Source organism: Eptatretus burgeri, chromosome 3 (assembly GCF_056783735.1).
Source record: "Eptatretus burgeri isolate ZD-2024b chromosome 3, Ebu_testis_v1, whole genome shotgun sequence".
In the NCBI taxonomy this organism is placed as follows: domain Eukaryota; kingdom Metazoa; phylum Chordata; class Myxini; order Myxiniformes; family Myxinidae; genus Eptatretus; species Eptatretus burgeri.
The window spans coordinates 20,948,871-20,971,687 of record NC_140963.1 but is presented as its reverse complement, the minus strand read 5'-3'; the positions used below and the strand labels follow the sequence as shown (position 1 = coordinate 20,971,687).

Here is a 22,817-nt window from a genome sequence, read left to right as displayed (position 1 = left end):
TGCTTCATATAATGCATGAAATTGCTCCAAGCTCCTATTTTTGAAAATTTGAGCACTTACAAAAGTGAGATATGGTAGCGATCCATAGCTCTGATGAACAGGCATTTGATAATATGAGTGAGGAAAGTGAAAAAATATACTTTATCCATCATTGTTATTTTCTATTCCGTCATTGGGTTTTAAAGATTTCATCTTTATGAGACTGCAATACCACCAAACATTTATGCTGGTAATATATCTGCTTGTAGTGTTTTCACCACTTGCTTGGCATTGCAGCAAAATTTGTCTCATGTTTGTTTGTAAAAATGGTCCATCTGTTGCACAGATCTAAAACCCCCCACGGAGGTGAAAAATAGCCCACCTTGCACAGCGGAGCCTGCTGCTTCGCTCCCTTCTGACTTGATGCCAAGAAAAAGCAGCCCTGGGAGGGAATCGCCTGACGCTGGAGCAGCGTACGCGCCTGTCATTGTGACTCCATCCAACCGGCCCAAACGACGGCGCTTCCACGAAAGCTACAACTTCAACTCAAAATGTCCAACACCGGGGTGTGATTCCATGGGTCGGTACCGTATGACGTTGCCATTTCATGTTTGGGTGATACCGTTTAAAATTATTTATATACTGCTCATAATAATGTTATTGTACTTGTATCATAGTATCACCATGTGTGTTTCAAACTTGCAGGTATAGTTGCCCACATAATGACGCATTTACAATTGCGATGGGAAATTTCAATGTTTATAAAGCAACGATTTATTTATCAAATATGAACAATGCACTTGTTGTATATGTGAGTTCTGCTGATTACTCATCAAAGAATATTTGTCATGGAAAACTTCTTCATTGTCACTGCCATTGTGACAGATGCACTTCTCCAACAGAGGTATGAAATGATTCAGCAATCGGCAGCACTTGTCCTTGTCAATTGAGTTGCACATCTGGTCAACAACTTTTGCCCCCAGCTCCATGAGAGTTTGTGGCCTTTGTGTGGAGACTTTGTTCTTCACTGTCCCAGGACGACTATTCATTGTGATCTGAAGGGTTTCAACCATTTCTGGTATGCACACTGATGCTTGCAGAAGCTTCTTCTGTTCAAGCACGGTGCCTTTATCTTTCTCTTCTCTACAAATACTTGGAAACTTACCTGCAAGTAAGGGCTGTGCCTCTGCACAATTAATGAGTTGGAGAACTTTCTAATCTCGCTCAAAAAGCTGATAGCCTTCAGCTCCCTCCACTGCAAACTCCTGAGGACATGGACCATGCAAAGCCCGAAGGTTCAGAGATGGGTGCGCTCCAGACAATGCATCTACCATCGCTACCGGTGATTGAACTTTTAACCTTGCTGTGTGAACATAGGTGATTTATTTAATGGACGTCTTTAATTGGAATGACGATGCCTTTATTACCAACATTCAGGCAGACCTCCCAGGGGGAGGAAGTGTATCTGGTTTGGTTGCTTCTTAACACCAATGGTAAGTTCATATCTGGGGCTTGTCAATCCACAGGGTAAGTTGAAAATCATGATATTTACTATTAATCGTGTGTGGCAGTGGGAGCTGTATTGGCTGAGAGTGCTGTTCGAAGTACATATTTGTTTGGTTCTGGGGCAACAAGAGAAATTGTACTAAATGTTTGCATCTATTGGTAAAAGGAGAAGTGTGTGTGTGTGTGTGTGTGTGTGTGTGTGTGTGTGTGTGTGTGTGTGTGTGTGTGTGTGTGTGTGTGTGTGTGTGTGTGTGTGTGTGTGTGTGTGTGTGTGTGTGTGTGTGTGTGTGTGTGTGTGTGTGTGTGTTAGGGTTAGCTTGTTGTATTGCTACGTACATAATAGCCGCAACTGCTACGAGCTTGTATTAACAGGCAATGATTGAAACTTGACATCTCTCATCCACGGATATTTATCGTATTTTAGTAGCAGAACAATTATGGTTAACCATTTTGAAATTGTCACTTTCATCTAAATTCTGAAAATTATGCTGAAAAAGACTATCACAGATTTAACGTTGGCTACAGTGGGTTCAAAGTGCCCGGAGAGCAGAACCGAATCACTGAAGACGCACACACAGAGCATGCGTTAAAGGCCTCGTGAGCATTCATACATCATTTTTAGCTCGCCTGATCGAAGAACAGAGAGCTATAGCGATACCCCCGGCGTGAGCGTCAGCGTCAGCGTGAGCATGAAAATGTTAAAGTTTTTGGTGCAAGTTATTTAAAAGCTTGCCATTCATTTAATATGTGTACTAGGATGCTGATATTTGGCATGGGGGTTCCTTTGGGGTATATTATAATTGATGGAGTGAAGTTGAAATAAAAAAAATTCAATTCTTTTTTAATTTTTGACCTGTTTTGAACTGAACTTTTTTGGAGCACATCAACGTTAAAGTTTTTTCCTTTCTAATGTTTTTATCTACCACACTTTTTTTGCTGATTACAATATACAAATACATATATTGTTTTAAAATTATTTGGATCAGACTTCACTGCAATGCTTTATAAAAAATATTATTAGACTCGTCTTTTAAAAACGATAAATGTATAAACAGGCGAGCATTGGGTGGCTTTGGCACCAACGCTGGTTAAAGTCATGTATTATTCCTACCCCCGCCCCCCACCCCCCAGTAAAGAAAAGAAGTCATAAATATTTAAGCCACCCCACAGACTTGGCCACAAATGCAAATGTACAGGCATACCTCACTTTGCATTGTAGATGTGTTCCAGAAGAACACGAAGTTAAGCGAAACGATGTTAAGCGGGTTTTATTTTCTCATAGACTTGCATGTATTAACGGGGGGATGCGTTCTGTCGACGTTATAGTTATAATTATAACTTCCATTCGCATCATCGATAGCATAATGCGGATTCATATACAGTATCTTCTTCTTCTTTCGGCTGCTCCCGTTAGGGGTCGCCACAGCGGATCATCCATTATGATCCGCATAGTGATTTGGCACATGTTTTACGCCGGATGCCCTTCCTGACGCAACCCTGGTCGCCTCTTACGACACAGGGATATGGTACACCTATTTTAACCGGGGTATACACCGGCCCAGTATACTGGTACTCATTTCGCCGACCTCGGAAGGATGACAGGCTGAGCAACCCCCTGGTGTATTAATTCAGTGGCTCAACGGGGCTTGAACTCAGGACCTCTTGGATCCCAAGCCGCTGCCCTAACCACTGCGCCAACACCAGGGTCATTCATATACAGTATATAGTTGCTAAAATAATACCGACTGCATCTGAAAAACATTCCAAAGGTCATAAATAAATGAACAAAAAACAAAGTGAATTTAACACTAACTAGTCTTATCTCGGAGCTAATGTCGGTCGTGTTGATGCCACTTAATGCCTTTGCTCCGGTGTGGTATCGGCGGGGTTGGTAGGGGATGCTAGGGGGAGGGGGAGGTAGTGGGGTTATCCGTGTCACCGTCAGAGTCTGGTGCAGGTTCAGGCTGTTTTCTCTTGAAGAATGAGTCGAGAGAAAGTTGTCTGGTCATCTTCTTCTTCTCCTTGTAGAGCTCATTGTCGCATGAAAAGCATTCAATGCCATTATTTTCACTGCAGTGCTGCGCTCCAAGTCAGGATCATTTTTATACGCAAGATCTAGAGCCTCATTTACTTTATTCAGGATGTTTGAAAGAATTGTACACGTTAAAACCCTCTCTGATTGGTCCTCTTCTGTTGCTTCTTCAGCCCGTTGTTGGTGGAGCTCTATCAGGTCCTCATTGGTCAATCTCTCCCCATGAGAGTTCAGCAACTCCTCCACATCTCCTGCGGTGACTTCATGGAATCCCACTTCATTGGCCATATTGGCAATTTCATTGTGCAGTGTGGGTAGCTCGGGTTTGAATCCCATGAAGTCCTTTATGCACTCCGGCCAAACCTTCCTCCAAACACCATTCATGCAGTGGTCTGTGACTTCTCTCCAGGTCTCAGCGATATTTTCAATGGCTTTCATGATGTTAAAAGACTGCCAGAAGCCTCGAATTGATTGGCTTTCTTTGCCATTGGTGTCACGGATTAGCTGAGAAAAGGTGCGTCGCAAGTAGTAAGCTTTGAATGCTGCGATGGCGCCCTGATCCATCGGCTGGAGGAGAGAAGTTGTGTTTGGAGGAAGAATCACAACTTCAACTTTGACGCCAGTTGATGATGAGTCGAGGTCGACTGGGTGACCAGGTGCACTGTCTAACAGTAACAGCGCTTTCTTTTCAAAGTTATGTTTTTCACAATAAGTTTTCACTGCTGGACAAAAATCATACTCAAACCAGGTCTGAAAAATGTCCCTGGTCATCCGAGCCTTGCGGTTTGACCGCTAGATAACAGGCAGCGTAGTCTTGCAGAAACCCTTCATTGCCCGTGGTGTTTTAGAATGGTAAACGAGCAAGGGCTTTAACTTAAAATCTCCTGCTGCATTGCCTCCCTCTTCGACAGCCTTAAATCCCGAAGCACTCTTTTCTTCAGTTGCAATAAAGGTGCGGGATGGCATCCGCTTCCAGAAAAGCCCCGTTTTATCTACGTTTGAAACAAGCTGTGTGGGGTAATTGTAGCGTTCTGTTATCACCTGCAGGTTGTTAGAGAACTCATCCGCTGCCTGCATGTCAGCACTCGCAGTCTCGCCAGTAATCTTGACACTGTGCAGGTGCGATGCTTAGAGCACTCGAACCAACCTCGGCTCGCTGTAAAATTCTCCACCGTCGACCTGTCACCTTCTTGTTGTTTTAATTTTTCAAACAAACTTTTCGCCTTTTCCATAATAACCAGCTAGCTCAGGGGCATATCCACACGGACAACAGTCTCTCCATTCGCTCCATCGCACTGCTTCTACAACGTGTCGTATTTTGTCACCTTAGTTGCAGTCAAAGGCGTCACATTTTGGCCACTCGCTCTAATTTTGTCTGCAAGTTTAAAAATCGTTCTCACTGTGGTTGGAGCAAGTGCCATATCCACGGCCCGATCACCTGCATTTTTTGCTACAGTGTCAAGCTTTTACGAGACACTTTGCTTTCAGATGCAACATTAACATTAGTTTGGCGTTTTGACGCCACATTTAACCATGCAATCACTTTGTAACAGAAAAATGCAAGCACGATAATGCTATGACACAGCGAGGGGTGGCGGAAGATGAACGTAAATAGAACACTGGATGCAGCGTCACTTGAATGGTGCGACGCGGTATCTTTTTTAAATTTTGCATTGCATGATGCGTTCGTGTCGCTGAGATGTGTTTGCTTTACTTTGATGTATTTATGCACCTTCTGTTTTATTTAGCGTTTTCGTTAAAAGCCAATCATTAAGTGTCCCAAAAGTTATATTCATGAAAAGTGTATCTTGCCCCTAGAGTTGGACTCCACTGCTTTACATATTCATTATAAAATATGACTTGAGGACACCGATAACAATCAATTTGACTTGCAGTGCAGATACTTTTGCCCTCAGGTCGTGTGGTGCACATAAAACTTACGAGATACAATTTAAAAGCATTCATGATTCATGTGTGAATAACATGTTTTATACTGGAGACGGTGATGGATTTCAAATGACGCTATAACGAAACGACGTTAATCGGGGCAACTTTAAGCGGGGTCTTACTGTATTTGTATTCAGCCGTAAATACATGGGTATTTGCATTTAAATTTACAGCCAAAAAGTAAGCTGTGGCATTTTCATGACGAGGATTTTGTTGTTGTTGTTGTTGTTGTTGAAACACTTGCATTTGATCTGCTTTTCTCCACATTCATCTGAACAATATATTTACCTCCACCACCAAAGGTGAAGGAGGTTATGTTTTCACCCCTTTGTATGTTTATTTGTCTGTACTGGATATCTAAACAAGGACAAATGTGTCCAAGAGCCGCATCCCAAAGGCAATAACAACAACAACTTCCGATATTTCGTCACGTGCCTTGATGGAGCCAATAGCGAGACCCGTCATGGAGGCTCCTGTTCATGACGAGAAAATCGTGTATTTACGAAATTACATCACATTAAATGGAATAATCTTTAAATAGTAACGTGAACTTTTCAAAACTTTAAAGCAAATGTCCGAATATATTTAAAAGTTGATGATAGACGCTCTCAAAAGGCACCCTCAATGCGAGGATGTGTATAGGTGTTTAGTATTTAAGGAGATCCGGATCCTGTATATAAAAGAGCCGAGTCCTAAAGGTTTTGTCTTCACCAGAAGAAGAAGAAGAAGAAGAACAAAGCAGAGCTCTCTTAGAGCCACGTTCGCTACGCGAGACACGGCTAAAAAATTGTGGACAGGTTGGGTGTGTGACAAGGACTAACAGATTTGATTTTGGTGTAGATCCGGATCCTATAATTTTTTAAGGTGATTCTTCACCATTGAGAGATGGGGCCAAAAGGATATATTGCACGATATCTCAAAAAGTTGTGGACCAATTCAGACGAAACTTGGTGGACATGTTTGGTGTGTGACAAGGAAGGATTGATTCAATTTTGGTGAAGATCCGAATCCGGATCCGGATCTGTTGATTTTTAAGTGATCCACAACCTCAGTCTTTAAAGATCCCAAAGAACCACAAGAGCTTAAGACCATTGAATTATCCGAACACAATTAAGACACTTTTAAACCCCGAATATCCCCAAAAGCAGTTGAGATCCCTAAGACTCTTGAAGACCCCCGAGAGCCGGAAGACCCTGAAGACCCCAAAGACATTTAAGACCCTTAAAACCCCTTTCCCCACTGGTGTTCCCTTAAGACTCCTTCATCACCTGGTGTTCTGGCTGTCCTGCCCCCGACACAGTTTTCCCTCCCCCCACCCCCACCCTGCCAGTTCTCCTGCCTCCGATCCACCTGCCCCATTCTCAGCCCTACTGGCTCTCCTGCTTCCCCTACTTCTCAGTACCCCCCACCCCCTCACCCGGACAATGCCGGGTAACCCTGCTCATACATAATATCAACAAGCGACTGTACTGTGGAGCTTTTAATTCTGACATGAGATGTGGTTCTTTGACGTGTTATCTGAAATTTGGATAAAATCGTCTACATTTGCATTTAAATGAATTTTGGTTACGTTTTAACACTGAGTCTGTACCCTGTACCATGTTGCACCTATCTAGTACTGCTCTGCATCGTTCTTTTTTGATTACCATGTGTGATATGAACAAAATATAATATCCAATTGTGATTGTCATGAAAATGTAGATTTTTTTTTCTTGTATATTCCCACGTCCTAACGCATGTAACTTTTCAAAAGTTGCAACATACTTGGTGATGACAAGCGTTTGCTTGCTTATTCGCATTTGTATCTTTTACACAGGAAACCCAAATAGTCCACCACAAGGTCTGGCCACTTCAGTTCTGGGTTTTGCAACTTTCAATTGTAACCAAACTTGTATCGACATTATTTTCTATCTTTTTTTAATTCCTCGACTTTCTTTTGCAGGTCATTTGACAGGAAAACATGAACGACACTTCTCTATCTCTGGCTGCCCCCTTTACCACAACCTTTCTGCAGAAGAATGTAAGGTGAGATCTACAGATACATTGCCATTGCAAATGAATCATTTTGAATTTGTTTGACAAGAAAACGTGTCCAAATGTTTCATCACCTCCACCACCGAAGGTGGGCGGATGTCGTGCTTTCACCCCTGTTTGTTTGTTTATCTGTTCTTCTATCTGTCTGTGAGCACGATATCTCAAAATGGTGTAGACGGATTTAGACAAAACTTGGTGGACAAGTTGGGTGTGTGACGAGGATGAATTGATTCAATTATGGCCTATAAGAGTATTGGAACCTCTCACGATGAAGCTAAGTCTATAGAACTATCACTTCGCCATCGCAGGCAGGTTGGTGGTCTCTGTCTTCTAACGCCTCCTCTCTGGTCTTGCATCCTCTGTTCTTTCTGTGCTTTTCTCCCTCCCCCCCCCCCCCCGGTCTCTACAGGGCACAGACAGTACATCATTAACATCCTTCTGGTGAAGCTACCTAACTCCAGGACTACTGCTCACCTCCACTCATTTGTTCCTCTTATCCCCCCCCCCCCCAACAGTTGTGAAACCAACTTTCACTCTCTCTTCAATGTTATTCTTCCCTCCAGGTCTTCAAGACAACATGATCTTTTCTATCTTCATTTACCCCCCTCCCCCACACCACCCCGATCCCTCCTCCTTCCAAATTTCTGGTTTTCCTTCCTGAGAGTTTCCTTCTCTATCAATGTTGTCCACTCTATGCATCCTCTCCTGACCTCAATTTCTCCCCACACCTATTGTTTGTCTGCCTCCGTCTATCTTGGACTTCGGCTCTGCTGTTGGTGTTTCCCCCCTGTCTCTGCTGTTCTTTTTGTCATGTTGCGTCCCAATCCGTTCAGTGTACTAATACTACCTCTTCCATGAGCCTCGGCGATATACAAAACAAGGACAAATGTGTCCAAGAGCCGCGTCATTCCACCAGTCAATCTCCTTGCTATGCTAGCTTCTCGGGCATCGAGTGCCTCCACGGCATCAGGTGGCCCCAGGGCATCCAGTGCCTCCAGGGCATCCGGTGCCTCCAGGGCATCGGGTGCCTTTAGGGCGTCAAGTGCGTTTAGGGCATCAGATGCCTCCATGTAGCCTCCCTGCCTGCTTCACTCCCTCTTCTCACCCCCAGAAAGGTTTTGTCTTCACCAGAAGAAGAAGAACAACAACAATAACGCGGAGCTCTCTTTGAGCCAGCGTTCGCTACGCAACGCGGCTAAAAAGAAGGTGTAAAGTAGTCTATCTTGTCTGCATTTAGTTCATGGAAGTTAAAGATCCCAAGTTATCTTTTGAACTATGTCGGCTAATGTGTGCCAGTAACCTGTCCTAATTTCACTTATTATGAGTTGTCTAATTAGCACTACCTGCAGTAAGTATATAAGAGGAAAGCATTTAGCACATGCAATGAGCCCTCGTCAGCTACTAAGTGTCAGGCCTACAAAATCCTTAATGTAATTGGCAACGTGCTCTGAGGTAGATGAAGAATGACTCGTGGGACACCAAAGCAAACGAGCTACAACAACCAGCTGACAAGCGTGATGCTGTTAAGATTGTTCATGGGCCATTTACAGCTATATTTGCTTCTCCAAGGACAGCAGATGGCACTGAACTGCTGAATGACAAGGCAGCGGTGGTGTCAAACACTTGAGTGAGCGACTTAACAGAGATTCCTACCTCTCGAGCTGGAGTAAACGAACGTCCCCTGAAAGAGAGTGTGTTCCGCCCTCCGCCCATGGAAGAGATTGTGAAGGCAATTAAAGCAACCGGGCAGGGCAACACCCCAGAACCAGATGCTATTCCTGCAGATATCTGGAAATGCAGGATCAAGGAGCTCATTAAAAAGGTAACTGTGCTTTTAAAGCTGAATACTGATGAATATGGATTACAGTTGAGCCATTGGAATTGCACAGTTCAAAGCATCTTTTCAGTTTTCAGGGATTACCTGACATGATATGCTTGTGGAAACTTCATTTGTGAAAACATCAAACTGACTGACAGTGGAGATTGCAATCACATATCATCACATGTCCATTACAGGCATCTGCTGAGAAGCAGCAGCGGTTCAGGGAGAAAGCTGCTGAGATGCGAAAGAGGCGTGATGTGGAGGAGTCGAAAGAACAAAAGGAGAAAGCAGTGGTAACTGCTGAACCTTAATTTTTTTAATTTATTTTGAACTATGCGATTAAATGTACATCTCCTGGTAAATTGTGAGTTTGTGAAATGCTGTTGCACTAAAATGACCTGCTCAGAGTATCGCATTTACACGACTGTATATGAATCTCCAGGAAGGCTTGCAGAAAGATGGCACCAACGAACCTCTGCTGCAGGGTCTTACCTCCGATTATGACTTGGAGCTCTTCCGGAAGGCCCAGGCTCGTGCATCTGAGGAGCTGGTTTGTACTGCAGCCATGGGTGTTACTCATTAATACTTTTATGTCTGGTTTCACATGGAGTCGATCTTTATTCTAGAGTATTTTATTGAGGCCCAAGATATCGGTATTAAGCGAGATATTTATTGTATTGGACACAAACATATGGTAATCATTGGTGTTTTGTTCAATGGTTTCCTTTTCGTACATTATTGCGAGTGCTTGCTTGTGTGTGCACTTGTTAGGGCTGTGGTATTTAAATGTTTAACCTTGAATGTTCTTTAATTGCAATCTCTCCAATGCCTTTTATCAATCACATCATGAAGTTTTGAAATGAAATCCTGTTCTGAATATGCAACTCATCAGCTGAATTTACAACACAATATAAATCCTTTAATTTACTGTCACACTTGTACGACACAAAGCTTATAAATGGAACTCCAAGTGAACGGTCTTATTTTACTTTATTTTTGTTTTATCGACATTACCTCTCCTTTTTCTCTTCTCTGTCTCCTTCACTTTTCCTCTCTTCTCTTCTGCCCTCTTTTTGATTTTTTTTTGTCTCCTCTTCCCCTTTTCTTTGTAGTCTCATTTTAATTCCAATTTTTTTTGTTTTTGTTTTAGTACCCCGTGCATGCGAAGCGATAAGCGGGGTAGAGCAATTTGTTCACTTTGTCTGTCTGTCAGACGTCAGTCGATAATCGAGGAACAACTTGATTTCAATTAAATGTTATATTTTGAACTCTGTGAAATACGAATCGGAACACGAACCTGCAGTTTAGCAGTACTTTGACTCTGAATTAGGCAAATTGTATGGAATCTCGTCCCGATTGCACATGTGCAGTGAAGAGTGAGATAATATATTTACTCTCCTGTTTGGAATGATTTTCAATTTTGTTTGACTGCTACAGGCAAACTTACCGTTTTTAAGGATATCATCAAGGACACAAACAACAGGCATAAATAACTAATGTAATGTGTTAAAGAAGGTGATGTAATAGATGTTGCACTTATGATGGTAAACTTCTGAAAAGTTCTTCTTTTACAGCCTTTGAAACCCTTATTTTATTTCAATTTAATTGTATACTTGAACACGAGAATACAAATTGCCTTCTTGGCACTTTCATAAACCTTTTGTTTAACAGTACTTGGACAAAATATTATGGCATTTTACATCATCTCGCCCAATCAAATCGTGCTCCAAAAAGCAAAGCAAGAGTTGAAAAGACCCCTCCTATGTCCTTTTTCTCAAGACTGCATGGGGTAAGCGGTTCTATCAACTCTCTAGTTTTTATTTTATTAATTTGGTTTTTATTCCTTTTAATTTGCTGGAGTTTATGTAATGGTCATCTTTTGATACTTTTTTCTTTCCCTGTTATTTTCACTTTTAGTCCCACTTCCCTTGATTTTAACCTTTTTTTAACCCCCATGAACCTTCACGCTTCATGTCAAAATCGGTCATTCTCACCCCCACATGCTCCTTGTCTCATGACCCCGCTCTGATGCATGCAAGCATCAGATTTTATATATATATATATATATATATATATATATATATATATATATATATATATATATATATGTATGTATATATATATATATATATATATGTATGTATATATATATATTGTTGCGGATTCGCGCCCGCCGGCGTGCGAACGGCCACGTAACTCGAATCGCGGCACGTCGCCCACCGGACGGACAATCCAGTCGTGACCCTCTCGGACTAACGCCGGGAACTAGTCACGGGTGGACCTTTCGGTCTCACCACGATCGTGCCAATCGGCCCCCGCGTGGGATAGGGTTGCTCGCCAAATTCGACCTACCTCAGTACCCACACGGAGGGTAGACCGGGCGATCGCACCTCGCTGCAGGTCGACTTCGGACACGGGCCACTTTAAGCGACCCGTTCCGTACTATCGGGATAACCGAGCGGTGTTATTCGTCGGCCTCGACGGTTCGATTAATTATCGGGCGTTTTAGCCCACGACCAACCCTTTACGTGAAGCAAGATGGAGATTCAATGAAAGAAAAGACGAAGCGAAGCGGGAAAACAGTTCAACATAACTCACATTTATTTTGCGATGAACGGGAAGCACACATATACAATTACACCAAAAGCACATGTAAAAGGAGAAGAAACACAATATTACACAAAAAGCAAATATAAAAGAAGAAGACAATGCAGAGCTATCCGACTACCGAGCACACGGCAACACTAATACAATTTTACTTCACAGACGGTGCCGACAACACATATTCCCAAAGCAAAAGGAAAGAACCACCCTCAAGGATGAGGGGGGTAGGCGGGTCTGGGGCCGAGACCGTGTCGGGCCTACCGTCTGATGATGAGACGCAAAGTGGCGGTGGCGCCTCAACTCCGCGGGCCTCGCGGACAGTGTCTGGTAGGGGGTGGGAAAGGGGCCCCCTTGTCGCACTATCTCAGCGCGGGGGGAAACAGGAGGGGGTTGTTGATGCTCGGGGGGGGGGAGGAGGATATCACCCTGTCTCGGGTCCCGCGACGAGCGTCTCCTCCTCGACCTCGGTCGCGCCGCCGGCCTCTCCCTCTGCAGCTCCCAGCACCGACGCGAGCACCCCCTCGTCCGCCTTCGCCGCCGCCACCTCTCCACAGCTCCGTCTAATCGCCCTCTCCGTCTCCTCTCTTGGTTCGTCCCAACTCTTCACTCTTGACTTCTCCCCTCCGAACTCTGACTCTTCTTCCCAGCTCCACCGACAACTCGTTCCAACGCACCACTCTCAACTTCTCCCCTCCGAACCCACAACTGCCAACTCTTAACTTCTCTTTACTGACGAACGCAGCCGTTTATATAAGCCCCGTGGCTTCGCTCCTTCACCTTTGACCCTCTGCCTCCGACCCTTCACCTCTCTAACTGGCTCCCCATTGGACCGAGGAAAAGTGGGCGTGAATGCTTTTTGATCCATGAATTTGCATATAGCGTCCTCACTCCAACGCCCTGGAGGCGGGGCCAAATCGCCCCAGCTCGCCGATAGGGCGGAACAGAAGTGGGCGTGAGTCGTTTTTGATCCGTTTTTCTTCGGAAATTCTGTGATGTCTCTGAACACGCTGCTCGGTGCGCGCCCCGCACGAGTCCAGCATCGGCGCCCACAAGTGGCGCGAGAATGGTGGGGATGCGATGGTGGCGAGTTGTGACGGTAAAGGTCGTGGCTGTTGTTGTGAAGCGGCGTTGTGGTTGGTGGTTGTTGTTGTGAAGCGGCGTTGTGGTTGGTGGTTGTTGTGAAGCGGCGTTGTGGTTGGTGGTTGTTGCGAAGCGGCGTTGTGGTTGGTGGTTGTTGTGTGATGGCTGTTGAGACGTGGTTGGTGGTGGTTGTGGTGGTGGTTGGTCCAAAATAAAGATAGTAAAAGAAAAACGGCTATCTAAAAGGGTCGCAGCCCGCATGAATGACATTTATTCCCTCTAAACAACGGGTTTGGGCCTAACTACACATATACTTACAGAGATATCTCACCTAAGGGACCTGAATGGTGGTTTGCGAATTTCGTCAACCACAACAATATATATATATATATGTGTATATATATATATATGTGTATATATATATATATATATATATATATATATATATATATATATATATATATATATATATATATATATATATATACATACACAAACACACACTTATTCAACCACGATATTCCAGTTTTGTATTTTTAATTAATTTTCTGAAATTTGTAGAATTTGTTTTTCCACGTGGAAGTTGTGGGTTACGATGTGTAAATAAACGTGAAAAAAGTCTGATTTAATGCAATTTTATTCCAGGCTATAAGGCAACAAAAGGTGAAAAATTTGAAAGGGGGTATGGACTTTCTATTAGCACTGTATATAAAGTATCAACACTCACTACACCCCTATCCCATCTCTTTCTTGGCTCTCACAAAAGGTTAACGTCTGAAACATAAGCTTCTTCTTGCTTCCCACAGCGGTTGGCAAATCTCAATCAACATTCTCTTGACACTATCATTTTCCATTGTACCTTCCCAAAAGTCACTGTGCACAAAAACATACTAGCAAAATTATGAAGAGCTATTAAGAAATAAATTTTACCATTACAATAAGTGTTGAGAATGATGTCCACGTGCACGCAGAAAATCATCCACGTGTCCTTGCATATTCACAAAGACACGCTTCGACGCATCCTGATAAATATTGCTGATGAAATTGGTGATGACTTCATGGAGTTCTTGAAGACTGGGGATTATTTTTTTATATATGGCACCTTTCAATGCTCCCCAAAGATGGGAATTTCGGTGGCTGAATGTTCTTTGAAATTAATCTGTCTGCAAATACGTTGCGGAGCAGCATCATAAAGCCATGAGCAGTGTGCGCAGTGGCACCGTCATTTTGGAAATTGCACTGCTAATTTCATCTTCATTCAGCTGCCCAATGAAAGGGTAAATAAATAAGTCACAATAGCGTTCTGATTTTATCGGTGGAAAAATATGGGGCCAATTATCCGTTTGTGTGAGATGGTGTACCACACACCAACCACGCCATGGAACGGTGACTCCAACATCACGTGTGGATTTTCTGCTGACCAAACGTGGCTGTTTTGGCTGTTTACACAGCCAGATTAATGGACCCTCTTCTCCTTCTGTTCATCTGCATGATCATCACCATTACAGGAGGTAATGGAGTGCAAACAGTTTGAAAATATAAGTTGGTTATATTTGTGGAGGGTGTCTGCAGAGGAGATTGTATTCTTTTATACACTCTACTTTTCCAGTCCTCATCTGACATAAATGTGACTTCCATGATATCACCTCCATGAGCAGTAAAAAAAAAGTCTCAAAACCATCCCTTTCCTACAGTACTAACACAACAGTTACTTTGTAGGGATGGAGGTGCAGTCGTTTCTTCAGTGCTTTGTGCATACTGCTACGTGAGACATCTGCCTGTTGTGACAACTTACGAACTGATTTCCTCAGGCTTCTTAATATGCAAACCGAAATATCGTTAACTTTCTCATCTGCTAACACTGAAGGCCTGCCAGGCCATGAGGCATACGCAAATGAACTAGTCTTGCAAAATTTGGAAATTGACTCCCGTACAGTGTTACAATGTGGAACATCACTGTCAGCAGGGCCGGCGCTACGATCAGGCCAACTAGGCAGCCGCCTTGGGCGCAGACCTCAGAGGGGTGCATTACTGACCTTTAAGGTCACAGTTTTATGCAAATGATTGTTTTAAGAAACAATAATAACAGGAAAAGGCATGCAATGTGAGATTTTGATGTGTCTGAAATTGAAACTTTTATGAGACGTTTTTAACTCTGTTTTTATCTTGCCAAAACAAAGTTTTTGCAAGATATGTTAGTCAGCTTGCATGTTTTTTTTTTTTTTGTTTGTTTGTTTGTTTGTTTGTCTGTAATCACGTATAAAAAATTCTGCAGAGCACAGTTATCATTTGAAATTTTTGTAACTTCGCATATCAGAGGCCTATAGAGGTCCCTTTCAGCGCATAAAATTTTGAAGGTCAAGGTCAAAGGTCAAGGTCACTTTGTCGCAAATCAGGGGAGTCGACGAAACCCTTATTTTTTGAGTAATTTTGATCGGATAGTCTTCAAACTTCATGGGAATATAGTTCATGGTCTGGCGCTCAGCTGATTAATTTTTGGTGGCGATTGGCCTTGACCTTCATGGGTAGCGCCTCAGGTCAAACATATTTGACCCCAAGGTCAAATTTTCAAGTTTTAGGAACCATATCGTGTAGTACCTCAAATTGAACACCTCGATGAGTGCTTTCTAGATATGTCAAGCTTGAGACATTATGATGTCATTTGGTGATGTTATGAGGCAAACGCATATTTTTCATGGTTACTCTGCAGAACGATTCTCATCGGAATCTCTCGTAGGCAGATATTCCTCAAGGAGTCGCTCCTGGTGGATAGCAGCTCTGTTCACCTCAGTGTGACCTTAAAGAAGTCACACATGGTCACCTTTTGGCAAGATACGGGTCACCCTGCGGGTGACATTGTTTTTTTATTTGTTTGTTTCTCTGTCTGTAAGCAAAATATTGTGGTAAAATAAATTTAGCAGTTTCAAGTTTTGTGCTTTTTATTTTTTTTTACAAAACATGTTTTTAAAAATCGAAGTTGGCAATTTTTGGGGGGGGGGGGTGCAAGTAGCTGGCCTTGCCAAGGGTGCAAAATAGTCTGGCACCGACCCTGACTGTCAGGAAACTTTTTTTTGCAAACTCCTGTCTTACCCTCTCGGTATATTCACCGACACTACGAAATGCATGTTCCACCAAAAAAAAGAATCGTGCCACAAGTGTTAAAACTGTCTTAGAATCGAGTCCACGAACTTCCCCAAAACAACTGCCTTACAACAGCACAAAGGGTTGACATGCTGCTGATGTTATTCCATGTCAAAAGTTCCTTTGGCTATTTCTACATATTAACAATCTGTTTGCTTTTCATGGTTTACATGGAATTTGCAGAGTGCACAGTGACTTTTGGGACACACTGTACTCCTCTTTCCTCAATCTGGTCATTCCTTTCCTCAAGCATTTCATTGGGGTGCTGATTGGAAACACTCCACAAGCTGATTGGCAACGGAACACACACACACACACCCCTGGAGCGACCTGCAGCCGATATGCAATGTATCCCTCGAGTCAATTGGCTGTGTGACGTCATGAGCTATCTCTCACCAAAAGGCACGTCACCATCCTCCAGGATTCCATGCGTAGTATCACTTCCGATCACGTCTAATAAATAAATAAATAACCCAGTTTTGATTCCAATCAACCCGTTTTATGTCACCTCCAACTTACCATGTATGATCTATTGATGTATCCAGTAATTATCAGGTTGCCACATCCAGGCATTGCATAATGGAAACATTCAACGCATCTTCGTGTAAATCACCATCTTGCTACAAACAGCACCGTCTGAGCTGTTACATTTTTAAAACGCTCAGCGTAATCTGCCCACAGATAGGAAAGACATGTCCTGTGAGTTCAAGAATGGAAATGTTCAGTATCTCTATTAGTGTAATTAGCACCAGCTACATACGGACAAATTACACAATGACATCGCTCTCCACGTTTATTATCAGCTGCCAAATACAGCATCACCCAAAAAAATCCCCCACAAACAATGCGCAGACTACTCACCCTCCCGCAGTTGCCCACAATGCATGTGTCAAGCTCGTAGGGGAGCGTGCCTCCGCGCACCCTGACACGACCAAGGCATTCTTTGCAGAACTTGCGAGCCTCATCGAGGAGAAGGGGTATCTGCCGGAGCAGGTCTTTATTGCTGATGAGAGCGGCTTGTTTTGGAAAAAGATGCCGACCAGAACGTTCATGTCACAGAGCAAGAGCAAAGTAGCCGGCTTCAAGGCCACAAAGGACTGGGTATCCTTTCTCCTCTGCACAAATGCTGAAGGAGATTTCGTGGTGAAGCCCATGATGCTCTACCATAACCTGAACCCGCGTGCACTGAAGAACAAAAACAAGCAGGTGCTGCCCGTGTACTGGAGGGCAAACAGGAAGGTGTGGGTGACGTCTGAACTTTTTATGGACTGGATCCATACCTGTTTCCTTTCTCAGGTCGATAGGTACCTGGCAGGAAAGAACCTTTCATTCAAGGTACTCCTGCTGCTTGACAATGCTCCTGGCCACCCCACTGACCTAAACGGCACATCTTCATCATTTTGCAAAGTTATGTGTGCTGTTTGTTTTTATAAAAAATTAAAATGGTACATGATGATGATGATGATGATGATGTTTTTTTTCGTTCACGGTACGGTACAGGATGATTAAGAGACTTTAAACTGTATTCTTCAATAAATTGGAAATGGTACTTGGTGTTGTCGTTTTTAGATCCTCGTGGAGGATCCCTAAGTCTTACTCACGTTGTTGTTCTTCATCTTTTTCTTGTGGACTTTTTTGTTTCACAGCCTACAGTTTTCATCGAAACTTCCTGAAACTTGGCATATATATGTAAAAATACCCTGCGCAGACAGTAACCATCTCCGATTTTGAAAATTCCTCCTCAAAAAAAATGTTATGACGTCAAAATATCTCCGCTAATGGAAATTGCGTAAACAATTATCTCCGAAACTAGGCAAGGTTTTTGAATTCTGTTTGCGGGAATCGAACAGGGCATTAGCAGAGATGAATTACCGCACATATGATACATCACTATGACGTTCTATCAATTTTTATGACGTCATTCCTATTTTTTGACATTTTTTGTTTCACAACCCAGAGTTTTCATCGGATCTTCGTGAAACTTGCCATGTATATGCAGAAAGCCCACGCACAGACAGTAACCATCTCTGATTTTGGAAATTCTTCCTAGAAAAAAAGTTGATGTCATAATATCGCCGCGAATGGAAATCGCCTATACCATTATCTCCGAAACAAGGCAAGCTTTTTGAATTTTGTTTGCGGGAATCAAGCCGGGCATTAGCACATAATTTATCGCAAACTTGATACATCACAATGACATCATTCGTTTTTATAGTGTCATCATTAAGAGGACGAGGATCTTAGCTCATTTGAGCTTGTTTTATGTGTAACCATCTTTAATGAAACTGATAACGTTATCCCCATTGTCTCCATTGTAACAATGACAAAACGCTCATGGATTTTTCCCCACAATCGCGGATTTCACCTTGACATTTGTGTATTTCTCGCAAGTCGGGAAATCCCTGGAACCTATCCCCCCCCCCCATTTCCTATTGAAACAATGCCCCCACATTCGCGGTTTCAACATTCGTGGGGTTTTCCCAGAACGTATCCCCCGCGAATGTCGGGGTCCTGGTGAATATAGTTTTTGGCCCTATCTCTCAATGGTAAAGAATCACTTTAAAACAAATTATAGGATCCGGATCTTCACCAAAATCTAATCAGTTCGTCCTTGTCACACACCCAACCTGCCCACAAAATTTCATCCAGATCCGTCCACAACTTTTTGAGCTGTCCTGCACACAGACAAACAAACAGACAGAGAGGAGTGAAAACATAACCTCCTTGACCTTCGGTGACGGAGGTAAAAAAAAAAAACGTTAAGAAAAACATAAAGGGATGAGATCTCAAAAAAATATCCAAACAAGGTAGAAATGATGGCACGCACAATAAGATACCACAATCCTCTGGATTACCATCATGACATCTTTTGATATTTTACTTTTTTTGTGGGATTTTACATCTTTTAAAAATCTTTTTACACCCCCCACAAACGTAACACTGTATTCTTGGCTCTAATGTTTTAAATGGCTCATTTTGTTGTTGCTTTCATAATGTTGGCATTTATCCCAAATTTCATCCCTTTTTCTCAGTCCTCAGCTGGTGGAGGAAATTGTGCACATGATACATGTTGAATGAGGATATTAGGAGTCATCAGTAATGCAATGGAAAAATTACAATATTTTATAGGGGATCTGAAGCTGAGATCCCAGCATAATGAGCTGTTTGCTCAGACAGGAATGCCAGACAGCCAAGGCCAACCCAATTAATGAGGTTCTATGAGCTTTTATATATAGTTTAAATGTTCATACAGGTATTGTGCAAATATTATTTATTTGTTTGAACATAGTACTGTATTCGGCTTTTGTTTTCTTCAGTGCATTGATATCAGTTTGTTGCTCGCCTGTTCGAAGAACAGAGAGCTATAGCGATACCCCCGGCGTGAGCGTCAGCGTCAGCGTGAGCGTGAAAATGTTAAAGTTTTTGGTTCGTGCAAGTTATTTCCTTTCTAATGTTTTTATCTACCACTATTTTTTACTGATTACAATATACATATACATATATTGCTTTAAAATTATTTGGATCAGACTTCACTGCAATGCTTTATAAAAAATATTAATTATTAGACGAGTCTTTTAAAAACGATAAATGTATAAACAGGCGAGCATTGGGTGGCTTTGACACCAACTCTCTGGTTGTTTCCCTCGTGTGGAAAACTGAGAACGTGTACTCTATTCATTTGTTCTAACGAAACATTTTTTCTTCTTTTGCAGGAGAAGATGCGGCTGCAGGGTCATGTGACAGAAGGAACTCACATGATCAAGTCCATTGTGTTTGGCTGCTATGAACTAGAGACGTGGTACCACTCTCCATACCCAGAAGAATATGCTCGTCTGGGTCGTCTTTTTGTTTGCGAGTTCTGCCTCAAGTATATGAAGAGTGAAACCATACTCAGGAGGCACATGGTGCGGAGTTCTTTGTGCTCCGAATACCGTCCACAAAATTGTTTCTGGAACGCTTGTTTTGCCTTCCATTTGTAACCTGTTTATTTTTATTCATCGATTTGATTGTTGATTCACGACTTATGAGGAGTGTTGAGTGGGAACACTTGGTTTCACTTGATTTTGGGAATATTACGTGTGAAAACAGCTGGAAGTTTATTCCTTTAATTGTGATTGCAGGAGAAGTGTGTCTGGAAGCATCCTCCTGGTGATGAGATCTACCGCAAGAGCGATATTTCGGTTTTTGAGGTGGATGGGAAGAAGAATAAAGTAAGGAGTGGTTGTTTGCCATGACTTTTTTTTTGTTTGCTTTTTGGTTTTGTAAGAAGAAAAACACATGTATGTGAGGAAGCAGGAGGCAGATACAAAATTGTTAAATGTACATTTCTCTTTGTAAGATTATTGTCATTGTGTTGATTATTACCTCTGCCACTGAAGGTGAAGGAGGTTATGCTTTCACCCCCCTCTGTCTGTCTTGTCTGTTTGTTTGTGTGCAAGATATCTCAAAAAGTTGTGCACGGATTCGGATGAAGCTTGGTGGACAGGTTGGGTGTGTGACCACGACAAATTGATTCAATTTTGGTGAAGATCCGGATTCGGATCCGACAACTAGAATTTTTAAAACGATTCTTCCCAATTGAGAGATAGGGCTCAAAAACGATACATAGCATGATATTTCAAAAATGTATTAAGCCAGATATGTTCTCGTGGATCAGGCATTACAGGGCGGAGGTAAGTCCTCTTCCGAGTGCCCTTCTAGTTAAAGTATGGTTTGGGTAGTAACCTAAGTTTACAAGGAACTTGGGCACAGGGGGAAGCCATTTGGCCCATCAGCACTTTATCAACATCATATTATTTGAATCTATCAGTCTATTTACTTAATTTCACTGTGCGAGGGTTTAAGGGGGTTGTGTTGTGAGCAATGAAGAAACACCAGCAACATATTCCCTTTTTAACGAGAATCACTCCACATCCTTACAACCTCCCAGTACTGCTGATGTCCATGTACACCTCTATCCCCAGTGCTTCTCGGTACCCGTCTAATTTTAGTTTAAACCTATGTACTGGTAGCGGCATCATTTGCCTTTGTTTTTGTAATGTGTGAATACACTTTGGCTTGGGTTCAACGGGGTTTCCCGGTAGGGATTCTGAGAGGTTTAACCATTGCGGTTTAATGAAGAATTGATTCGGAATGAAAAGGTTACAGACGTCGTTTTTTCTACCCTAAATTGGTGACCCTGATGTTTTCCAAATGGACGGATGAGGAGTTGTAAACGTGCAACCAATTGTCAGGAATGAGCAGCCAGTTGTGCCCTTCCCGTGTGCTCAACCAGTTTCATCAGTGGAAACTGTTTCGATTTTGCTGCAGCCATTCTGACCTAATTACTCACAGCTGTAGTTTACGCAAGTCAAAGCCCAATTGGACACCCGGAACACAATCCATACACGATTTTGAAGACCGCGCTCATAAAGTGCATGACCCCATCTGAGCACCGCTGCTTTCAACAACTTCCAGCCGAGGAATTAGGAGATCGAAGACTCACACAACTACTGCATCATATGCAGCAGCTTCTTGGTCCATATGATACTGCTGCTAATGCAGAGCTGGTGCTACCTGCCACTTCGGATCTGGCTGATCATTTCATTGACACCTTCACACCGACCGTAGCTAATGGGACACCTCCATCACAGCACGTTGTATAGCTACAACCTCACGTGGTGGACCTTAAGAAGCTCATCCTGGAGCTCTAGGCTGTGCAACACCAGTCTTGCCCATATTCGTGTACTCCTTTTAGGGACAGAGAAATGCCATACCTCGCACTCTATTCGCCTTCACCTTCCATGAACACTCCAGATTGGTGTTGGTACCACATGACCTTTGGTGCTAATGTTCGTCAATGTCGAGCACCGTGCTCGTACCGGCCACAGGGAAACGATGAGGCCCACAACTAATGGCGACGAATTCACCTTGGTCTCCTTCTCTTCCTTGTGGATCATCCCAGCAGACTGTTTTCTTGTGGATACAGGGGCAAAGGTGAGCATTGTCGCTGTTTGCCACTGAATGGAAAAATTGACAGGAATATTCATTTCATGCCACGAACAGTGCTATTGCTACTTTTCGAGAATGTCTCCTCCAGCTTTATTTGAGTTTATGCCGCTTGTTTACGTGGGTGTTCACTGTTCTCAAAAACAGGTACTCTATCCTCGGTGTGGATTCTTTGCATCATTTCAATCTCCTCATAGATGTCAAACATCGCTGTTTATTGGATTCTTCACACAGCTTAGTGTTCTCGGTAAAGCATCCACCGTTTCGTCGTTGACTAACACGTGTCTTCCAGCCACGTCCACGTGCCCATTTTAGAAAGTACTTTATGACCTCCCATCCATAATATGCCCATGGGTGACATTCCAGTACATCAAACACCAGATTACACATCGCATTTGAGACCATGGAATCCCTTGTTTTTGTGCGTACTTGCCAAATAGCACCTGAGAAAATATGTATTGCCCACCAGGAGTTTGACTATATGTTACAACTTGGGATCATCAGATCATTATTCAGCAGTTGGGCTTCACCACTGTACATTGTACCAAAAAGTCATCTGGGGTTTGTGAGACTGAGAATTTTTGGGTCTTGTCAACTTTTTCCATCAATTTATTCCAAACACAGCCACAACACTGTAGCTGCTGAACAAGTTACTCACAACTGGTAAGCACCATGAAGTTTTCC

General features: G+C 42.8%; 1 protein-coding gene across 4 annotated transcripts in view; it reads left to right on the top strand.

Annotated features, from left to right (window-relative positions):
- The window catches only part of LOC147029511 (histone acetyltransferase KAT7-like), a 130,357-nt gene that overhangs the window by 61,030 nt on the left and 46,510 nt on the right, over positions 1 to 22,817 (top strand). For all 4 annotated transcript variants that reach the window (XM_085872580.1, XM_085872581.1, XM_085872582.1 and 1 more), the window contains 6 exons: positions 326 to 559; positions 7,407 to 7,489; positions 9,515 to 9,613; positions 9,763 to 9,870; positions 19,859 to 20,050; positions 20,267 to 20,356. In XM_085872580.1, coding sequence (XP_085728706.1) covers positions 326 to 559; positions 7,407 to 7,489; positions 9,515 to 9,613; positions 9,763 to 9,870; positions 19,859 to 20,050; positions 20,267 to 20,356 — 806 coding nt within the window. The remainder of the gene's footprint in view (positions 1 to 325; positions 560 to 7,406; positions 7,490 to 9,514; positions 9,614 to 9,762; positions 9,871 to 19,858; positions 20,051 to 20,266; positions 20,357 to 22,817) is intronic.